We start from the raw sequence: 22,857 nt of genomic DNA, 5'->3' as shown, positions 1-22,857 counted from the left end.
GACAAGCCAAAAAAACTACAGGTGGAATATTTTTAAAAGTGTACATTTAGGGTTTTGATGTGTACATATCTTACAGATATATACTGAAAGCCTTCTATAATTCTTTGCTGCATACAGAAGGAAACTAAATACTTTTGCTCCAAGAAAATAAAATCCCTAAGAACTCTTAGCCATAAAGCTTTACAAAACTCTTTCACTTCTCAGCTGCTTTGGGTGACTGACATATACATATCTTACAATTTGTTAATCCTCTCTACAAAACCATCTAAATGGAGGCTTCTTCTCAAATCTGTATTAATGATTTAATTCTATTATGTCTAATAGAATCATCTCTTCAATAAAACTGAAAAACTAAGAAGATATAGTTGCACCAGTTATTTTCTTCATATGTTTGAAGGCATATATTGTTTAATATAAATTAAAACACGAGTAAATAGTTTGCCTTTGGTAACAAATTAAAAATAAAATCAAACTATGTATTTTTGTAAAATAAAATCAGTATCAGCCACAAAGCCTGGAGACATTCCATACATGCTACTGATCAAAATACTGGAGAAGCAACTGAAGTAACTTATCTTTTTAGTTTCCTGTATTTGAAAAACAACATATTTGAGAGAGTATTGGGAGAAGCTCTAGTCTGCTTTATCAAAATAACTACTACCTTTGAACTTTACTGTCTTCAGCCAGAAGTGTCACTGACCAATTGTACTCTCTCTAATCAAAGCCTACAGAGATGGTCATTTTAAAATCATGTTTTCAGCTTCATATATGAAAGTTTCAACTCAGCAATGGCTCTGCTTAGTCTGCCTTCGTTTCAGAGAAAATTAAAGTAGTAAACAAAGACTGAGCAAAGTAGAAAGATTTCCAAAAGAAATTGCAGACCACCAGGATTTGGATTTAGGTAATCCACTTAGATTACCATGGCTCTGTCTTTAAAGGACAATACTGACATCACAAAATAGGTCATGTCTACAAGATGCAGAATATAGAAGTGAAACAGTGTGAAATGTACAAATTCAGAACAAATATTCAGAGTCATCCTTAAATTTAACATACAAAAAAAAGTCTGCAGACTACATATTGCCAAACAATAAATATTTTGAAAACAATGTTTTTATGCTCCCAAACTGGAACAGGGAAAAGGAGATTTTCAAACAACTCCATCAATACATTAACATTTTTCAGGTAACACAAGTGCAGGCAATGAAGAAAAAGCTTTCAATAGCTAAGGCCACAATATAATACACAGTTTGCTTGCTTTTCCAGTTTCAAATTAAAAAAGTGTTAAACACTCACAGGCCTGAAAGCAGTAACAACATTTGCCTAGCAAAGCAGGAGTTTCCATCTATTCCTTAGAAGTGACAGAGTTTCTAACACAACAAATATCAAAGAAATTAAAAAATTAAATATAAGAAGCAAGCCCTCAAAGCATTAACTGAAGAAAAGCCTAAAGTAAATTGGTAGGTAGTTCAGGAATTGAGTGTTAGAAAAAAGGGTTTTTTTAACTGCACAAATTAAAAAGTGATATATAAATGTCTTTTCAACAAAAACCTTAAAGTAATTTAGTAATTTCAAAATAAAGCCTTAAAGTAATTTAGAATTTACATCAAATCAAAATATATCAGCTTTCTAGATCAACTTGAGGAAAATCTAGATAGTTCCTTCTTCTAACAAGTCCTGGACAAAGGCCTTTATGGGGAATTCACCCAACACAAAAAGATTTGAATAGGGAAGTCAGTGTTGCTATGAGAAACAGAGCAACTTCCAGATGCTTGACATGTCAGGCCTAGACAAGGGAATGAAAAATGTCTCTTTCTGACCAAAGAGGCTTTGAGGGGATACTCGTAAAGAATTACCTACTTACCCATCAGATTTGAGTTCATGAAAGGTGTCGGGGACAATCCTTCATGAGGCCCTAATCGACTGTCATTCAAGTGATCACTGTAATGAGGACTGTCTGCAAAACCCTAGAGAAAAAAAGACCAGAGTATTAAACAGATTATTTGGCAGCCCTGCTAATTGAGTGTAATGACACTTTCCTAATTAAATGTGCAGAGTCACAATTGGTCATTAATCACAAAAGTTGGCTTTCAGGTCTATCTCACAGAAATTATTCTCTGCCCACATTTTACTTTCTCCGCCATGAAAAAGAAACCACATCGTTTCTTAATAAGCTGTGTCCTCGTGGACAATATTTCTAAAAATTGAATAATACGGAGATATTTTGATATTTGAATCCTCTTAGTGTTAAGTCGCTCACCACAGAGAGTAAAATTAGTCTGAAGAACTTGCAAGTGATTTTTTTTTTCCTAAGGTTTCTGTTTGCATTAATAAAACACAGTAAAAGGCCAGGAAGAGTCACTGATGTTAACAAAAACTATTTGTACAAATGAGAAGAAAAAAATTCCATTTTCTCCTTGCAGCCTGCTATTAATATTACAGATTAGTAGGCATTTTGACACTATCACATTACTAACCAGCACAGCTCATTGACAAAGGGTTTACTTCCACACAGCGATTAAATAAACAACTTTGTCACCCAATTTGCAACCAAGCACTGAAATTTAAACACTTTTTTGCACTTTTTTAGCATTAGTACAGCCAGCTTAACAGGCCTGGAAAGACCTTATGCAGTCAGGAAACACTGGCTTATTGAAAGCTTATACCAATGGTATAGGAGAAGGAAAACAAAGTCCTTGGATGCATGTATTATTTAATTAACCCAGTTACATGAAACTCTTCAGTACATTTCAAAACGCCTTCAGCTTTTCCATATAAAGGTATGAAAATGGTATTTGCCATTCAGACTTATCAAATGCGTACTAAATCACTTATTCTGTACCAAAACCAAAAATTGCACCTCCTTCATAGCCAAAGTTTTGAAAACCATTTTGTAAACCTTATCTTACAACTCGCACCAAGTCACCTCTCGTTCAGAAACCTAAAGCTCAGGTCTAATTAAGAGAGGAGGGAAAAAATTGTTCGCAGCTACCAGGAACCATCCCAAGTGCCCTGGGACTATAAAATCATCAATCACTGAACATTTCTCATTTCTTCAGACCGCAGGCTCCCGCTCAGACACCATTACTGGGGCTGGAACAGGCCTCCCTCTCTTTGCCTGCGCTGTCACTTCCACCAAAGGGTTGCTCACTGAGGGCTAAGGAACTGTCAGGGCGCTCCTGCTGCTCACGGCTGCGTGGCACAGCTCCGCGGCTGCTCCGCTCTCCCACTCAGCTGCTGGGAGTCCCAACTCCCCAGTGGAGCTTTGGCTGACTTTATCTACTCCAGCATCGGCGATACACATGTGATAGGCATCCAGAAACAATCTTAGTGACATTTACAACTTGGTTATGACCACAAGGGTGTCCTCTGGAAAGCGTGACCTAGCCCCGGCTGTCAGACAAGCAGCATGGAGCAGCAGCTGCCGAGGAAATGGAGTGGCTCCTAGCTAAGGTCACCACATGTGGGTTATTTTTATGCTGAAATGAAACAAGAAAGAAATTAAATCTGCTGAATAAAGGAACAAAAATTTGCAAATACAGGACCAAAAGCAGAGTTCCTAAGTAGGCGCCTTCCTATTTGTGTCTCTGCGTGTGCTCGTTATTGTGGTTGGGTTTTTAAAACTTTTTCCCTAAGACAATACTTCAGTTATATTTTATTTTTAAAAGAAAAACTGTGAAGGACACTGTCAGTGATAAAAGAGGATCCCTATCTCAGACATTCAGAAAGTGGTGCCCAGATGAGCCCCAGAACCTGAAATCTTCAAGTCATCTTTATTTACAAAGTAAATAACAAAACAACTGAAAATATAACAGGAGTAAGACTCATTTCATACACGGTTACACATCATGCAACACAACCTACCAAATGCACAGGATTCTTAATGCTCCTCCCCATGTTAATATTGCATATTCCCCCCCAAAGCACAGGAATTGGAGAACTGGGTGGTTGGCTTACACAGAAAGGAATATTTTCCCCTCTGTCATCAAAATTCCTTCAAAGAATACTTGACGTCGTGTTCTTTTCATACACCCTCTCAGTTTCCCAGATTGCACTTGCCACCAATTACCACAGCATCCAAGTTCTATTTCTACACCACCAGACAAATCTACCTGGAAAATGCTCCAAGTCATCCTTCACAACACCAAAGCCACTGAAAACAGAGCATTTCGTATACAGGGGGAAATGTACTAAGGCATATGCAAGCCCTTTAAATAGAATTGTTTTTTTCTGTACTTTAATGCAATTCATAATCAAAATTAATTGTGTCAGGCACTTCATTCTTTGCCATTACAGAATTTACACTTGTTCAAGTTGTAGCCCAAGCCTTCATCTACAGTGGACTGATGTAAAGATGTCTTACCTTGGCCACCACCCCTGATGCCAGTTACTCAGAGTCTGAGTTATGGATTATCAGCTCAAGAAGCAGTTTTGTTTGGGATTAGAAACCCAGGGCTGATTCCCACATAACTCACCCACACTAAATGAATACAAAATAACCATGAACACATGCAGTTTTGATTTAACAAACAACTTCTGCACTTCACAAAAGCAAATTAAGGAAAATCAGAAGAGCTCTAAGGACAGTGATTTAAATTACACTGAGTTATTTCAGAGCATTCTTCATATTTAAGCTGTACTTCAAATAAAATTGCATTCCTGATACCAATCTTTGCTTTTGCATCTGTATTGTTAACCTACATAATAAATAGCATAAAGTTCTACTACTGAGAGAGAGCTGTAATCAATCATAGATGAAAACTTTAGAAGCTTCCAATAGCTTCTGGAAAGCTACTGGAAGCTTCTAGTCATACAACCAAAGCCTTAAAAATGTATTTAATAAATACGATAGTGCAAATTGACAATATATGTTTACTGTTTAAAGAAGAACAGGGTTGAGAGCCTTAAAAAGTCTATCTGCAATAACAATACAGGATAGTGTTTTTTTAAAAGTCACCTGTGTGACTGAGTAACAAAGAGAAAACACCTTTGGCTGGCACCTGAACTCATCGCTCATGGCAAAAGCAACAGAAGGTGCTGGTGGGGATTTATATTAATTTCTATCAGAGTCCCTTTTCAAATCCATGTTTGAAAGACTCAATAATATATACTGCCAAATTTCAGTCTTCCTTTCTGAGAAAGGAAGGAAATCTCAGTTCACAGCAATTCTGAAGACTAATCTAGTGAAGCTCTCTGGATGGAAGCTGGATTGATACAGGCTCCAAGCAGAAACAGGAACTAATCAGTCATGCCAAAAGTTACTCTCCCTCTTGGGAAGAGCTATTCCATGGTACATATTCTGGCTGGTGATGTCATTTTTTGGACCACAGGTGGGCTTCCAAAGCTCTTTGGAGCATTTCTACCTACTGTTCCCTGCAGGGCAAGTTTAACAGAAAGGCTGGAAGGAGACACTCCATGCTGAGTGCACATCCCCATTTCTGCCCCCGTGGCTGCTCAGCAAACATCCCAATGGATTAGCACACATCTGAGTGCACAGTTGGAGTGTTTAGCAAATAACTGGCAAAAAGTCTGCAAAATAGGAGTTACTGGACAAATTTATTTTCTGTTCTAAGCACCCCGTTCTGAAGGGACTGCAGACAGCTCAGGGCACTTTTCTGTTTACAGAAAGCAAACTGATTTTGAACATGATTAGATGCCATACCTGTAAACTCAAAACCACCTTGTTTGTTCCAACCTTACATAGCTATTACAAAAGCAAGCTTTAACCTTCCCAAAGGAAGACAAAACTTCTCATTCTGTACTGTTATAGCCCAAATAAAGTGTAATTGGGGTTAATTGTTCCCTCACAGCATTTTGTAATGTTTTCAGTGTTCATTTTGCACAGGCCTCTCCCTGGATTTCAGTCTGACTGCATGTGCGTGATCAGAAAGACCAAGTCAGATACGTCTACAAAGAAAAGCAACAACTATTGTCTGTTAATAATACCTGTCATGAAATCCAGCTGAAAGACTACTTCTAATTAGTGTTGCAATTTAACTGAGTAGTGAAGGCACTCTCAACATCGAATGCTCTGAGTAGTAAAGGCAATCTCAACATTGTACACTTACTTTAGCAGTTTTTCAGGAATTTCATTGGATTAGAGTGATGTTCTCCTGGTATTCCAAAAAATTAAGTCCACCAATTACAAAACTCTACAGCTGCAACACTTCTTCTTCCTACCTCTTCTGGGTAAGATGCCCCAAGCATCCAACTGATTTGGGCTTTGTCAGGAGGATTTTTCATGCTAACATAGCCAAACCAATTAGAAACCTGAGACTATTTACAAAATCATAAATACCTGTATACAGAACACCTGAAAATTCTTGCAGAATGTATTATTCTATTCCATTCTGTCCAGAAGACCAAATGGAAAAAAAAACCCCAACCAAATCACCCAGAGAAACACATCCCTTACTGGGCACGTTTATCCAAATCATAAGAGAAGGTCTTACACAGTGAGTCTATGCCCCATTTTACAAATAAAGTGGTAATTCACCTCCTAAAACTCAATGTCTTTCAATGACCATTAAAGTCCTGTCATTTTGGTTGAAGTTAATTACCGAACTCACCTAAGAATAAGACAAAAATTTCCCCAGTTCACTGTCCCTACCTTTTTCATTGCACTGGTTCCAGGTCCTCTGTAGGACTCATCTTCTCCTTTATACTTCCACTTCAAAAATATAAAACTATTGTCCCTTAGTAATTATTTTCTGAAGTCACACCTGGATTTTGTCCGTAAATAAAACTGCACTCCTGACCCTAACTCAATTTGTGGGATTTTTGGGTTTGTTTTTAAATAAGCACAACATCCTGTTTTCACTTCAGGGTAAAATTTGAAGAATGAAGGAGACACTGTAACTACAGGGAACACAATCTTCCAATGCATTTAGTGAGTCCACAGAATAACCTCTCCCTGTACAGTTTACTACCCCACAGCATTTCATTTGCTCAAGTCCACTAAATGAGAGATCATTTGTTTATCCTGCCTTATCCCTGAGCCCTCTCCTACACAAGTCCCTGGGAACAGACCAAAATCTAAGGCTTATAACCAAGTTGCCAGATCAATAAGCACATATTTGCATTTTAGCAACTTACAATATAGCTCAATTATTGCCTTTAAACTTAAGACATTAAAATTCCAGTAAAATGAATGGTTGACTTCACAGTTTGACATGGCTACAGACCAAAGGATTAAATTTAATGAATGCTGCTTTCAATTCCTTGAGTTTTATAGTTTGGCTGACTTTAAATAACAAATATTAATTGTTTAATGCTCAGGAATACTGAGTTCCCTTGCAAGCTAAATTTGGCAATGGTCTTATGAATCAGACAACAGTCATCCAAATGACTAATGTGTAAATGAAGGACAGTGAATCTACTGCTGAAATCCACTTTATTTTGGACTATCTGCCTCTCCAAACTAATCTGAGAATTCTAAAGACAAACAAGGCAGGAAAAATCACCAGAAGTGGGGGAAGTGGGGAGAGAAAGCAAGACACAGGCAGTGAGAGGCAGACAGACAGACCAGAGAGACTGACTACACCCAGAACACTGTGCTGAGTCACTGACTCAAGATTAGACAAGAGGCTCTGGGAAACAGCCATGCCAAGGTGTCCTAGGGAATTTAAAAGATTAGGGATTATGTGCTCATGTAGGTTTCCGGAAATAAACAACCTGGGGGTTTTGGTGGTGTTGGGGTTTTTTTTTTTAAGAGTATTTTAGCCACTGAATCCATGTATTTGTCAGTGGCTCCCAGAGGAAAGGCTACAGAGCCAAAACCTGTCTGGGTCTACCGAACACACAGATCAGGAAAAATGTTGCAAAAATGAAGGTTAAGTAAACATAAACCCAAGGAAGAGTAATCTTCCTTTCTGCCTGGAGGATCACTTGCACTATATTCACTGATCTTAACTGAACACAAAGAAACATCACATTGTCACAGGTATAACTTCATTTAAATCGCTGACAATCTCATAGCAAACTATTAGTGGGAACAATATTGCTTCCAAGCAATGCCCAAATTGATTTTCCAAAACATGGAGTGGATGGATAATGATGGGACACTCCCCACACTCCTTACACCGTTTCATCCATTCGTATCAGTTGCCTACCACGATCCAAAAGCTACGAGACCAAGCTGAGCCCTGGCTGACGTGCCAGGAAGCAAACACCTCTCCCCTCCACAGGCTCCATCTCCCCTCCACAGGCTCCATCTCCCCTCCACAGGCTCCATCTCCCCTCCACAGGCTCCATCTCCCCTCCACAGCCTCCATCTCCCTGCCTGCTGAGAACAGTGCTTCAACCTCATCCCCCTTGACTGTGTAAGAAGCTTGTACAATACTTATTAAAAAGAGCACTGAATGCAGTTTGCTGGTGGAGATCACCCAACTGCACCAGCAACAAGGAGCTTTCTAGCTCCACTTTCCAGCTTTGTTTCAGATTCCCTCCCACTATCAGCAAGTGTTAACAACTCTACTACAATATCCTAAAGGCAGAAAGGCAGTTTTGTATGTTATTTGTTCAGCTGCTACATGGGGGCAAAAAAAAGCAGGTATCACTACTTCAAATTTCCCATGTTACTGGGAAAAGTCAAGAGAGCTTTCAGAAGTATCCTCCAAGTGTCACCGTAAGTTATGTAACAAAGCTCTAAAAATATTATCTTCTTTTCACATATCAGGTTGAAATACATGAAAAGTATGTGTGCAGAAATGGAATATGAGAACAATGGAAAATGTGGTTTATCTGTTCTTGAAATTTATTTATTTTGAACATCATTTATTTTTAAATAATCGCCATTTTCTCCGGCTCTAACTCCATTTCCAGGAAGTTAACTTACTGAATGACAAATCTGATTTTAGACAGCTAAACCCAATAGCCAATTACACCTCTAAACTCCTGTGAGATAAATATCAACATAATATGTAATGGGACAATTCCCTGGCCACTTGGAAAACTAATTTGTGACTGATTCCAATGCTAATTTTAATATAATAGGTAGTGGCAATAAAAACAAAAAGCACAACCAAAAGATCCACTTCTCCAATACAGCTGAAATAAAAAATTCATATGATGGAAACCAGATTTTTCTAGCTCTTATCTAAGATATAAACCAGGAAAGAAAATAAAACAAGTATAGCCAACAGACTAACAATAAACGCTTAAAGGCAATACTTGAAAACCTAACTAAAGCATTCAGAACTTAAAAAATCAGAACTTGCTTGAGAAGTGCTGCTCATAAATCAGATTACAAAGTATGCTGCATTTGCAAGTGTCCTGTGCACTGAATAAGGAATATTTAATTTGGGCTTTGATTCCACAGTGAATCATCTGCTAATTTATAGAATACTTCAGGAAAAGCAAATAACCAGCAGCAGAACCACCCAACAACCTCCCTCCTCTGCAAAAAGTATCAACAGAGTTAAAAGGACACAAATACAACAGACTTGTTAACACTGCATTTCTGTGTCTCTTGTCATGTTTTGCTATATTACAGCTTCCTTTCTTGTTATGTACCTGAGATTAAGAGGTATAAAATACTATTTCAAAACCTGCTACCTCATTACTACTTTTTGACTGTTTTGCAAATTAAAAGTACTATTTTGGGGGGGGAGTAGTTTGGGCATATAGTATTTCAGGTTCTAATCCATGGATGAGTATTTTACATACAGGAGAGGGAATGACCTGTTGCTACAAAACCATCTAAATTGAGCAGTGGTATCTTGATCAGTTCAACTCTGCCTTCAAGTATTGAGATACAAAGCAGAGTTACATAAATGAAAAGAAGGACAAACTGCATCCTCAGTACTGGAACTAGAGTCTGTGTTATATCAGGTCAAAATGTGCACTCACAGCTTTTAGTGCAATGTACATGCTGGAAGTTATTTGAAACACCCACAGTTGGGATTTTGGAAGAAAAATACCTCAGCTAATTTATGCTAATTTTTTAACAGTTAAAACTATTATGTGTGTATATAAAAAAAGGTTATCCAGCAAGGAAATGTCTTATGAAAAATATTTCAGATATGCTTGATTTGGAGACAGCAATCTAAGCAGATCAAGAACTAACTTGCTCCTTTTATTGCAAAGACATGTTACAGCAAAGTCAAAACAATGAAAGAAAACCTTGCAGAGCATTATTCCTCATAAAAGCAATCATGAGCCCCACCACAATAACAATGATGGGAGAAAAATGTTTCATTACAATGCAATGCTTATTCCCAAAAGGTGATCATACCAATTTGTTGCCACATGATGAGTATAAATTATAACTCCCAGCTACAGCAGGAAAGCTCAGAAGTTCTGGTATCATCTCACGACGGGACGACAAAATCCTCAAGTTCTGTAGGGCAATGTATTATTGTGCACCAAACGTGGTACCTGAGTCAAGTACCTCAGAATTTGCTTCAAAGAGCTCAGTAGAGCAAGACTTTCAAAAAGCAGCTTTACCTTCCCCTGCCACACTCACCCAGAGCCAGCTGCCCTTCCAATGCAAGGGATTACAAACGCTTGCAAACGTCCCTCCAGCTCTACATCACTGAGATAAGGGAGAGGCTCGCACACATCAACCAAAGACAGGCACTGAAAACCCACCACTGCTGCACATATGGAAGTAGAAACAATGCTGGAGACTAAGAAGAAAAACAAGCACCACAAGAGACACAAACTTGTACATGGACTTGAGTACAATCATTCAAGAATTAGGAGACCATTGGCACTAACAGAACTCCCCTGACTTGCTAACTACCATTCCTGAATTACTCCTATAAACAACAAACCTTTCCTACTTTTTTCTCCCCCCCCAATATATATCTCTTCAAATTATTAATTTCTTTAACAAAACATTTGGCTTATGAAAGAGATCATGCACACAGAAGTCACTAATGTCTCAAGATGTACCTTGTCACAAATTTAAGATCATCACAGCCAAGTCAAACACAAATCCCCACTGGTCTTGCAGTGTTAGAACACAATTTAACATTTGGAAATAACATCATGAAAAGACAAGGGTCCTATCTAAGGGTTCCTAGCCTTCAACATCACTTCAAAACACTATTGAAGTAAGAATAGTTTAGCTTTTAATAACTATCATCAGAGACTCTTAAAATAAACTGCTATCAGATATGAGAAGGTTCTTCTCCAAATTAATTATTGATCAAAAGTTTAAAACACCCTCCAAACACAGGAATATGTCTAGTTTTCACAGTGAAAAGAAGTTACCAATATGTTTTCCCCACTTTCCCAAAAAACTGTACCCATACCAACATTCTTCAAAAATTCCATGAATAAATCAAAAAGAGTGGTGAACAAAGACATAGTAAAGTTAGCAAAAAAAATGTGTTTTAAGATTATCCTAACTAAACATTAGTGCAGAGTTGCAAAGCCAATTCTCCATGAAATTGGTAATAAAAGAGCAGATGAAATTTGGTGTAAATAAACACAAAGTAAACATGTTAAAAAAATAACTCAGTGTCATAACAATGTAACTACTGTACGATGTAAAAGATCATCTTATTTTTCTACACACTTTTTAAAACAGTATCACTTCAGAGCTCAGGGACAGTCAAAAAAGCACAACTTAGTATGGAGCAAGAAAGGAACAGAAAATGAATGTATCATTGTGTCAGGCAGAAATTTATGGTGCACCCTCATCTTGACAAGTGCACACAGCCACAACCACCCTAAAGCTGCAGTTATACAGAAGAAGCAGAAAGATTCAGAGAATGAAGAAGCAGAAGATTCCAGAACTAACCCCAGGTTAAGAGAAGTTATTATACAAGCAAATACCAATAGATTACAATTCTTCAGTTTGGCTGAGAACAACACAGAAGTAGCATGTAAAACTCAGATGTTTGTGGGGGAAAAAATAAAAATTACCAAGTATATCAGTAAAAACCAATCGTTACTATTCAGAACACAAGAATACAGTGGAAATCAGTTAAATCACTGGTCAGCACACTTAGGACAAAAACACCAATATTTTTGGCAGAAACTGCTTGCAATTCTTGCCAAAACTGTAATCAAAGTCAGAAAAATTCACAAATCACAGCAATAGCTGTAAGAACCATGTCCAAAGGTTGGCTCTGCCCAGGAAATCTAAGCCCCCGAGAGCTGGGCTTTTGCCAGCAGAGTACACAGCAAAGGTGGCAAAATATTTGCCCTATTTTTACACTCTTTCCTAAAGCATCATTGCTGGCCACAATTGAACCATCTGTACTGACCTGAACAGACCTTTGGCAGGAGTTGGGAAAGAAAGATGTGCTTTAGCCAGTGTTCCACCATCTTCTTCCATTAGCTTTTAACAATTATGTACTAAACTATCAGCAAATTCCAACTCTATTCAACTGAAAACTGCTTATCTTTCTGTGCCTTTGGAAATTCCAGACAATTCTGAACCAACAATTTAAATTCTTAAATAATTTTGTCACTATGTTGTGACCTTTAAAGAAAAACTCCAGTAGAAGGCTGCTCAGGGATTTTAAAAAAATAAAAAATCACACACAATATAAAAAGAATAAGTGGTACCTCTTGAGATTTCAACTTTTCTATGTCTGTGGAGAGGTCTGAGCTTTTTCCATGGAGACTGCCATTTTCCTGTAAACAGACAAGTAGTAGGAACAATTAGGACAAGACTAACATTCTACATTGAAATCATGGGGGAAAGCACTGGATTAGGAAGTCAAACACGTAAGACAACTATAACTTCTTTAAAGTCCATGTTAATCACCACAAGGAATGACCTAAGAATGTTAAAGGCTGTGTATCCTTTGCTCTGCCTCCTGAGAAACTGCTCTGTATTCTTACAATACAGACCCACACACTCATTTTAGCTCTTCCTCAGAGACATCTGCTCTGGCAGCCCGTGTAGGAGTACTCAGAAGTTCTCGTTATTCAAAATTCTCAATCAGTAAATGTGCCTCATTAGTTGAAAGAAAACCAAAAATGAAAGACCATACATCATACCCAAAATTTATGCATGTAAGTTTGATTTAGATTGGTAAATGAAGTCCAGTGCTTTTTCAGTGAATTCAATGCAGAAGAGAAATTCCTGTGTTCTCCTTTTTTTGCAGAAGATCACAGCCATGGGCCAAGTTAATTTGTACCTCTTAATCTTTATCAATTCTATCTACAGAGAATATATATTTCTAGTGTTCAGTTTTCTGGGGAGAAGACAGGAACAGAGTTTTCCTGTAAAAAAAGGAATTGAGTTTTCTTTAAAAAGTAAACTGTTGTCATTTAAATGACATTCCAGACTACTATTCTTTATTGCCTCATATAAAAAAAAAGGTTAACACACAAGGCTCACTGACTTTACATTATTGGAACGTTAGCTGGTTGATCCTCTAACACAAAACAGTTGTGATTAATATACCCACACAGCCAGTGAATTACAAGCTCAAATTCCAGTTGGATCAGCTTAACTCATGATTGATTAAAATTAATCAACAACGTCATAAATGACTGTCAAAACACCAAACACGTACAAGGAGAATATGAGTTACTTAAAGCTGCATAATATGACTCCATTTCAAATGTAGAAGAGGCATTTGAAGGCTGAGCTTTATGCCTCAAATTATGCAGGATGTTTAAAAGAATGCCTAATTTCCATGTTGCACAGAAATATTTCTTCAACCCATAAAGTACTTCTACATTTCTATTATAATTCCTTTACTAATGATCAATAGAAAAATTAGGACTTCGTGATAAATCTTTTTATCTGTTGCTGTCTTCCAAAGTCAGGCAGAAGCTTTACCAGTATCCAGTGAGCTGAACAAGATTTTGCAGTCTACTCATTTTATTCCACAGCATGAGAGAGCTACAAAGGTGCAAATGCTAACACAGCTCTGGCTCCAAGGTACTGAAATCAGAACATCAGGTCTGCTGGGTATTTCTCATTCAGGTACTGAGCTCGTTGGCTTTTTAGGGAGTAGATATTCATAAAAAGAATATCGAGTAGACGAAAGGGTTATTAGGGGGAAAGCTTGCTTTTGACCACTGAGTTGGGGTTTAAAAGGGTAATGTTATTTTAGGATATTAGATACCATCCAAAACCTTCAGCTCAATAAGCAGAATGGATGAAGTGGGAATGATAACAGGAGGAAGGTATTTCAAAGAGAAGCCTCTCCTCAACATCATGACACAGCACATATTATAGCTGGGTAATGTTAACAGAGAGGCAAGGGCTCCCTACACTTTGCCAATAAATCTGCTCCTGAGGAACAAGGCTTTCTACTTCATGATCATCATTCATTCAAGTGCACAGTTAAATATGGTTTATTTTCATGAATTCTTAACCCATATATTTTTTAGCTTTAGAAATCTGAATCACTATTGCAGCTCAAAGACATTAAAGTCTCTAGAAGATGGTAACCTGTGTATTTAAAATAGTTCAACCTACAAAAACTTTACCAAATCATGTGCCAATTTACATTGTACATTCCCATAAACTTTTACTATGAGTTATTATGTGGGTATCTTACCCTTGAAGATTCGTATGAAGGACTTGGCTGACCACTTGTTCCCCAGGATGTGGCACCTGTTCGCTCATCCATACCTAGGAAGGAAAAGAAAAATACAGACCTATAAGAAATGATAGCCAAAACAATGTTCTCTGATACAACCTGAAAGAACATTCATCTGCTTCCACGCACTTAAAGCAAATTCATCTGCTTCCACGTACTTAAAGCAGTATTTCTAAAAACAAAATTTAAGATGAACAGTTTCCTCGTTAATTAAGCTGGCTACAGAGGAACCTGCTCATTTGGACACCTGCAGCTGCTGAAAACAGGAGCATAAAAAGCCAAGATTTGCCAATCTGCAGTGTGTGCCCTACCCAATCCATAAGAAATTAGCATGAGGAACAAAACAGGCACAAGGATGGGAACACGGGGGCTGTTTGCACAGCCCGATTTCTCCTGCATCTTAAGCACGGAATGTTGCAGCACATACTGTGAAATGTATACTTGTTATCTACTCTCTGCTCTTGTGTCTTGCTTAAGTATTGTAAAATGTGCAAAATTATTTCCCCTCCTTGGCCTTCACATGACACACGAGATATTTTAGCACAAGGGGGGAAAAAAAGGCAAGACAGACTGGTTATGTTTCAATGGCTTAAAAAACCCACAGAGGCTCATGGTGTCTGCCCCACTAAAACAGTCATGTTTTTTACACTCTGTAACGGTTCTTTTAGAATCAGTTCCTTTTATGCAAATCCAGGTTACAGATCACAAGAGAAAGGGGAAGGAAAAAATAGGGAGATCTTTGAGCATGGTATCAGAATATATATCCCACGTATCATTCCATTTCCAGTCAAATTGAAATGGTCAAACCATCTTTAAACCACATTCCCAAACAACTCACTGCAAAAGCACCTGAATTCCTACAGCAAATTCCTTCATACAGGATGAAGTTACTATTCTAGCAAGTAGGTTCCTGATTACCTATATTACATGATTTTTTTTGTATCGTGTGGAACTTCCATCCTGAACTGCACACTTCCACACACTCTGGCCTCCAAAACACAACTCATTGCTTCTCTGCCACATGAACTTTTCTCACAGCTCTGATAAACAGCATAAATTCTTTATGTGATATATACTATAAAATATTTATGAAGCTTTATAATGTCATAATTTATAAATAAGAACTAAGTGTCACGATTTATAAATAAGAGCAGTGCACAAGTTACTCCATACAATCATGTCTAAACCCTAACTTTATATTGCAACTATAAAATTTTCATTAATATTTCTCAGACTGACCATACTACAAAGTAGAATTTAAGTTAATACTTCAAATAACTACCTATGTACTACTAGTATTCTAATCATTATTTCCTTAAGAAATGTGCTTTATGAAGCTATAAAATACTGCTTTGACAAGGACAGCCTGCAGAAGGGAAGGTCAAATTGAAAGTACAGTATAATCAGCCAAATAAAAAAATATAGACACCTTTTGTGTAGTGCAGGAAAGATCCTCAAGGTTGAAAACATCCTTTGAAAATGCAAACCCACCACTATATTGAGCCAGCACTTTGGGGAAGTTTGCTGCATTTTGCAGCTGACAGCATTGTTGTTGTTTCATTGTAACTGGTCCAGGAGCTGAGTAAAGAGTCGTGGCTGGCACTGACAAAGGCAAAAGTAATCTTTTGGCACAATTGACTCTTTTCTGCCAGAAACAACAGCTCTAATAATCCAGTGATTATCATAACAAGTCTTCCATTGCTTTAGTTTAAAAAGAGACATATGGTGGGGGGGGGGGAGGAAAAATATCTTACTGCAAGACCAAGTCCTTGGGAAAGTTTAAGACACAGTACACGATATCAAGCCATTTTAGGAAATATGTCAGGAGATAATGGTTATGCATAGAGTGTTCAGAGGCATGACCCCTGATCAGTAAAACATGCTACTCATTTAAAAATTTGAGTCAGTGGGACATAAGGACTTATGTTAAGGTTCTGCTATATCAGCACATGTACAGCTAAAAATTCTTGTATTTTAATTCTACCATTTGAATTATGCAAATAATTTAAAGAAACTGCCTTCAAACAAAATGTAAGAGTTTAAGATGGGAAGGAAAACTGATTTCTAAATAGTTCCGGTAATTTTTTCTTCTAAAAAAGTCTAGTACAGTTAGCTAGAGTAGCCAGGAGTATCAAAGCTTCCTTTTTGCTGTTAGGTGTCTTTTTCCTCCTTTTCATGCAGCACTTTTTCTTCTTACAAAACACAAACATCCAAAAATACCCTTTAAATAAAATTTGCACACAAGGAACGTACTTTCACAGTCTGGATGTTCTGTGAAGGCTACAAGAAAAAAAAAAAATCATATACTGCACACAGAGCACCAGCAGTCTTACTTACTGCTGCTTGACATCTGGATTTGACCTGGAATGACACCCCTGCTGCCCTTGGTCTCCATCAACATAAGACACCAAACAAGTACAGACCCAGGTAGGCAGCAACACAAGCAGGAAATCAGATATGTGTCTATGATGGCACTCAAGGAATCTGTTCTGGTTTGGACACTCATGTGTCCTTCCACAGATGACAGGTGAAAACCAACCAAATATTGCAAGAGACAAAGACCAGGACAATTTCTAGCAGGTTGGGCACAAACAAACAACACGTACTTTAATGCAACTAAAGGTAACTCTACTGAATGAGCCAGGACCATAAGATACACCTTTTGCATGGAAAGCTCCTGAAGTGGGGAATACTCAGAAAGAAAGAACACAGGAGTCATCTATGGGAATAAACTCAATATAATCTCAGAGCAGAAGTGTCATGAAAAGAGTTCCAGCATTTTCCTAGGAAATGCAAAAGAGAATGGAAGAAGTAGGGGAATCATCACCTTTGTATAACACCTTCCACAGGGAAATGTGGGGACCAATTCCAGTATTCACTGGATAAAGGGCACAGAAAAGCTGTGACAGGAAATGTGCTACACAGGGAAGGGTTGCAGTATCTCACTCTCCATAGGTAGTGCAAAAAAGGAGAACATTGAACAACCATGTTGTTCTAAGGGTCCAATAACAGACACGTGCACTCAGGCAGACAGGAGTACAACGAGGTTCTACCCACACTTCCTTTTTTTAGTAGGCATTGAAGATGGAAAGTAATGGAAATGACTCACAATTTCATAGTTCTCAATCAAAATTGACTGTTTCTACAGCAGAGACTCTGTAGCTTAATGAGGGGGTGATTCAGCCAGCCTGATGCTGCTGGAGCACCTTGAGCCACCAGGCTGGGGCTGGGCTGGCTCACACGGCACCTCCAGCACTCAGAGCACTGTCCCAATGAGCCCTGCCCTTGGCCAGCCCCAGACAGAGCACCAAACCCTCCAAACCCTCCAAATCCAGGCCCTGGCCAGGCTGCAGGAAAGCCTGAGTGTTCCTCACTCACCTCAGGAAGACGGGCCAAGTCACAAGAACACCTTCTGGCTTTGTGCACTGAATTCTAAAAAGGCTTTGCTTAGTTGTCACTTTTATGATGCTGCTGTGAGCATTTCAAGCTATTCTAGAAGAAAAGCTGAAGAAACTTGTTGCCTCATTACTTTGACATATGTATTCATTCTGAAGAAACAGGTCAAAACATTCATCTAATAAAAAAAAATTGGATCTCACAATCAAACTGAAATGAAAGTTACTCTTGCTGGCATAAGACAAAGAAGACTATATTTAAAACTTATTTCAAGAGACACAGGCTCTAATGTTCGTGTAAACACGATAATATACTTTATAGGGTTACCATCTGCTATGATGTTGATCAAATAAATGATTTGACAAAAAAAAAATCACATTGTGGATTGTTATACTAGGTACTCAAGGTATGAGTTTCTATCTTTTATAGTTTCTTTATCCAATTTTGTTTCAGAGTAATGATATTCCTTCAGATAAGATTCAACCGCTGAAATCAATTACAAAAAACCTACAGCACAAACCATAACAGTGCTGATTGTGTTTTGCATCTTAGACACAAACAAATCAATCTACCATTAAGCCATATATTGCAAAGGTCTATTGTGAAGTATGATACCAATTATTACCTAAAATTATATTTTAGATCTAGACTTTCTAGGAAGGGGGTACAAAGAGTAGAATTATTTGATGGAAAATAATATACTCAAATATTTTAACTTTCAATAGGCTAAGACTAGTTCATATTTTAACTTTCAATAGGCTAAGACTAGTTCTCAGCCTCTTCTTGTTGCTTTCAATAGAAAATATTTCTCTTTTTAAAATAGACTCTACTTTTAGTAACATAATAAAACCATTTATATTCTAACAAAGAACTCAAAATTCACAAGTCAGATAAGTAAAGACAAGACACAGTCCCATACATTTATTACTCAGGGAGGGGGTGGAAACATGGATGACAGGGGACCAGAATGACACTCAAACCAAAACCAGCTTTGACAATAGATGTAATGTGGTGGGCTTAAAATATACAAAGCTAAGAGCATTAATCAAATTGAGAAGAGAAATGAAACACAGGCAACCTATCAATAGTGTAACCACTTCAGTGCCATTGGCATAAATTCAGATGTGACATTATAATTAGGTAAAAGACAAACCACTTTCATTTCAAACTATACGAACCGAGAACTTTCCCTCCATCCGCCCTCAAAGGAAAAACAAGGGGAAGTACAAGCACAGAGGGGAAAAAAAAGAAAAGAAATTTCAGATCTCCATCCATACTCTTTCTTGGAGAATGTACTGATGGTCTTACAGCATATGGATACCAAGTTCCCCCTGTCATTCCAGATAAAAGATGCAAGTTCCTCCCCAGTAACGACCTGCTTATTAGAGGCACCAGTGGGAGCAGCAGAGTATCCCTTTCTGTACCTTTTGCTCCAGAGAAGATGGATGGAAGACCTAAGGATATGTCACACAAACACCATCTTGAGTCAGGGTTGTCTGGCACAAACCCTGGACTCCACAGTTCCTTCAGGAAGCTGTCCAAGACAGTTTTATTAAGTTACATGATGCTGCCCACTCTCCTCACTGTATTGAGCCGTGGGGTCACAGATCAATTAATTCATCGTGTGGTCTAAAAGTGAGATTCCTCCTGGGCTTAACTGTTAGTTTCCATATCTTCCCCCACCTGTCCAGTCAGGTTCCTAACCATGGCAGTGGGGGTTATTAACTTCCAGCCTCTAATGGCAGGGATTTAGGAGCACAAGGAAGCACTGCAGGGACTGAAGCCCCTTGAGGAGACATCGGTTACCTCGACTGGTGCCCATAAAACACTTGCTTCCATCTGAATATCAATCTTTGCAAAGATCAGTTTACAAGATCTGTTTGAAATATCAACAGTGATTATCAATAGGAGTAAATAAATTAATTTTCATTTTTGAAACACTGTTTATCCTGGAGAATTCCAGAGCATGATTATCTGACATAGCAAAGAATAAACATCTGCTATGCCAGTCATTGTGGAAATTATTTTAAGAACTGCATTATATCAAGTTCACTTCTATCTACAGAATAGGCAATCACAATTAAAACTTCAGTAGAACAAAATCAGTCAAATGGGAGGAATGTACAACAAGTACACAATTTCCCTGGGCAGTAACCAAAACTGAGACCAAGATTACGATTGAGAGATGTTAAAAATTAATTGTAACCTAAAATATCAGCAAATTGAATACTAACTGTATGGAAAGTTGTTTAAAACCTATCCTTTCATACAGAAAATTATTTGCAAGAACAGTATTTTCTCAGGTCAGAATAAAACTTCGGGGTGTGCACTTGAAGAAATTTTTCTAATGCAACAAAAGACTTAAATTGTAAAAATACAGAAGAACATGGGAAAAAATCATGTTGGTTCAGGAAAAGCTTGAATTTGTTTTAAAAGTGTCTATTAGCATCAAAAGCCAGTACCAACAATACAGTTCCTGCATAACTATCAAGTATTTTTTAGATTTGTTTCAACTCATTACCTAAATACAATTTGCTATTAAAAAAAAGGCAATTACTACTTTTAACTTGATTTCACAAACAGTCCTATTCATTTCTTGCAATAAGACCTATGTACTCCCTAAGAACAAAATTAATTCCTGTAATAGGAGCACTCTTACAGAAATGTCAGAAATTACCTGCTTCTCTTTCCTCATGCTCTCTGCTTCCGAGACTCTAAATCATGTCACCAAACACCCCAAGTGACCTGGTATGACCTGGACACTTTAAATACAATACAACCCCTTCAAAATAAAACTGGAACTGCCATTCCCAACACAAACTGTACTCAACCAGAAAACTTCACATTGCTACTCCCATCTTGCCAGAAAAAGTCCATCATGTACAGTTCAAGGAGGAGAGCATTATTTACAATACTGTATGTAATATGCTGTATGCAATGCATTTGTTATTTGTCTATAGTTATTCAGACAATTCAACCCTAAGCTAATGAAGAAAACTATAAAAATTAGCATTTAAACTATTAAAAAAAGGGAATTCCCTTAGAAATCCACAGAGGTGCTCAGAGCACTTTACAGTAAAGCTGTTCTTCACCCCAAAGAAAGAGTATTTCCCTACATTAATACAAGCTTTAATCTTATTCTTTGATCCAATTTAAGGTTAAAATTCTAAAAGAAAAACTGAAATGTGAATCTCCCTAAATTATCCTGTGTATAAATAATATTGACATGTGTGCACACACTGGGTATATTTTGAAGCCTCCCTGGTTACAAATGTGAATAAAGCAAACCAGCTTAGAGCTCAAGCCTTTAGCAGGGATACAACTCAGAGCTTTTATTCAGAAGCCAACACACACCCACAGTTAAACTGCTATTAAATTGCATCATGCTGCTTATTCCCCTCACTGTGTTGAACCATGAATATCAGACTGAACAGCTCTAACAAGCAAGTCTCAGCCCTGTGGTACTGCCTATCATAACAATCCATTCTACTGGCAAATTTTCCTGTGGTTACTTCAGTTATGACTCAACAGCTTTATATAACCACACATTTTAAAATATATATATATATATATATATATATTTATATACACCAAATCAAGGGCAGTGTCACAAGACTGCACACACCAGGCCAAAAATAATCAAATACAGCCTCACGGGCAACACTGTTACCAACTGTATTACAACAGCACAGGAAACTGCCAGTTCAGGCACCAGAACAATAAATCTGAGTTACACAGTGTATAACTGAGGTGCTAACTCTCAAGAGCAAACAAAACATTGCAAGTGTGATAGCTTTCCTCACAACATGTCTAAAAATGTTAAGAAAAAGTACTTTTAGTCATTTACTGTATCACAAGGTGTCCGGCAAATTTTGACCCTCTTGAAAACAAACTCCAAGATCAACCTGATGTCAGTATCCTTTCCTGGTGATGACGGTTGTCATGCATCTTTATGCAATTAAAATAATCAAACTGCAACAAATTAAAAGTACTTTGTTGATATTTAGAAGATCATTAATGAACACCCAAATCTCTTAAGGAAGAAGTGACCATCTGACATACCAAGCAGAGAGGGGACAAAAAAAAGAAAAAGAAAAAATTTGTGAGAGATATCATATATTTTGGATTTCCGACTTCATGAAGGAGCATTAGTGGAGAAATCAAGCACCAGACAAAAACCTTGCAACTTAGTTAACCAGAATTTGAGCCTTAAGTATAATGGCAAGTATAGTATAAAGTACAGCCAAGTAAATGCCAATGTAATTCCACATTTACAATTCTATGACTGGAAACAGTCATTGATCACAAAAGTCTGAGTGTGAGTTTGAATTTCAGAAGATCCTACACCAAGTCATTTCTTAAAAGCATGTGGAAGAAAACCTATGCTTTGTTAAGGTACATAGTGTCTCTGTATCTGATTTTTAGCTACCCTACAATACTGAAATCTTAAGGAACATCTTACCAGCAGCACCTCACACTAAAACAACAATACACACAACAGTCTAAAACATCTCACACTTTTCATAAAACAGAGCATGTAGAATACAAAGAAGACCGAAAGGTTTTCAAGTTTGCCTCTAGACAGGCATATCTTTAAAAAGATTTCTTATGACTACTTGTTCTACAGAGAACATTTAAGTCAGCTGCAGGAATCAACTCTCAGTACTGAGCAAACAGAAGTTATACATCAGGGTTGTGTGAACTTCAGTTTTTCATGAGAGAATTCAGGCTCTTTCAATACAGCTGGGGAAAAGTGTCTGTTACATGAACATGTCAGCATTAAACATCCTCTTTGAATTCTAAAACAAAGTTTATCTGTTCAGTATTTAAACAGGGAAGAATGCTTAATGGATAAATGCAGGCACTGCACATCTGTTCACCTAAGCCAGAGCTGTGGTAGGCTAGCTCTAAGTTACATGTGAAAAAAACAATAGAATAAATA

At 37.6% G+C, this 22,857-nt stretch overlaps 1 protein-coding gene across 11 annotated transcripts in view; it reads right to left on the bottom strand.

Moving 5' to 3' along the window:
• Nucleotides 1-22,857, bottom strand: part of TCF12 (transcription factor 12) — a 163,020-nt gene that overhangs the window by 105,027 nt on the left and 35,136 nt on the right. For all 11 annotated transcript variants that reach the window (XM_027644679.1, XM_027644682.1, XM_027644674.1 and 8 more), the window contains 3 exons: nt 14,478-14,551; nt 12,523-12,591; nt 1,865-1,967 (listed from right to left, as the gene is read on the bottom strand). In XM_027644679.1, coding sequence (XP_027500480.1) covers nt 1,865-1,967; nt 12,523-12,591; nt 14,478-14,551 — 246 coding nt within the window. The remainder of the gene's footprint in view (nt 1-1,864; nt 1,968-12,522; nt 12,592-14,477; nt 14,552-22,857) is intronic.

The sequence above is a fragment of the Corapipo altera genome, unplaced genomic scaffold (assembly GCF_003945725.1).
Source record: "Corapipo altera isolate COAL_440 unplaced genomic scaffold, ASM394572v1 50, whole genome shotgun sequence".
Classification (NCBI taxonomy): Eukaryota; Metazoa; Chordata; class Aves; order Passeriformes; family Pipridae; genus Corapipo; species Corapipo altera.
The sequence above is the reverse complement of the archived record's forward strand: the minus strand, read 5'-3'. Positions and strand labels throughout refer to the sequence as shown.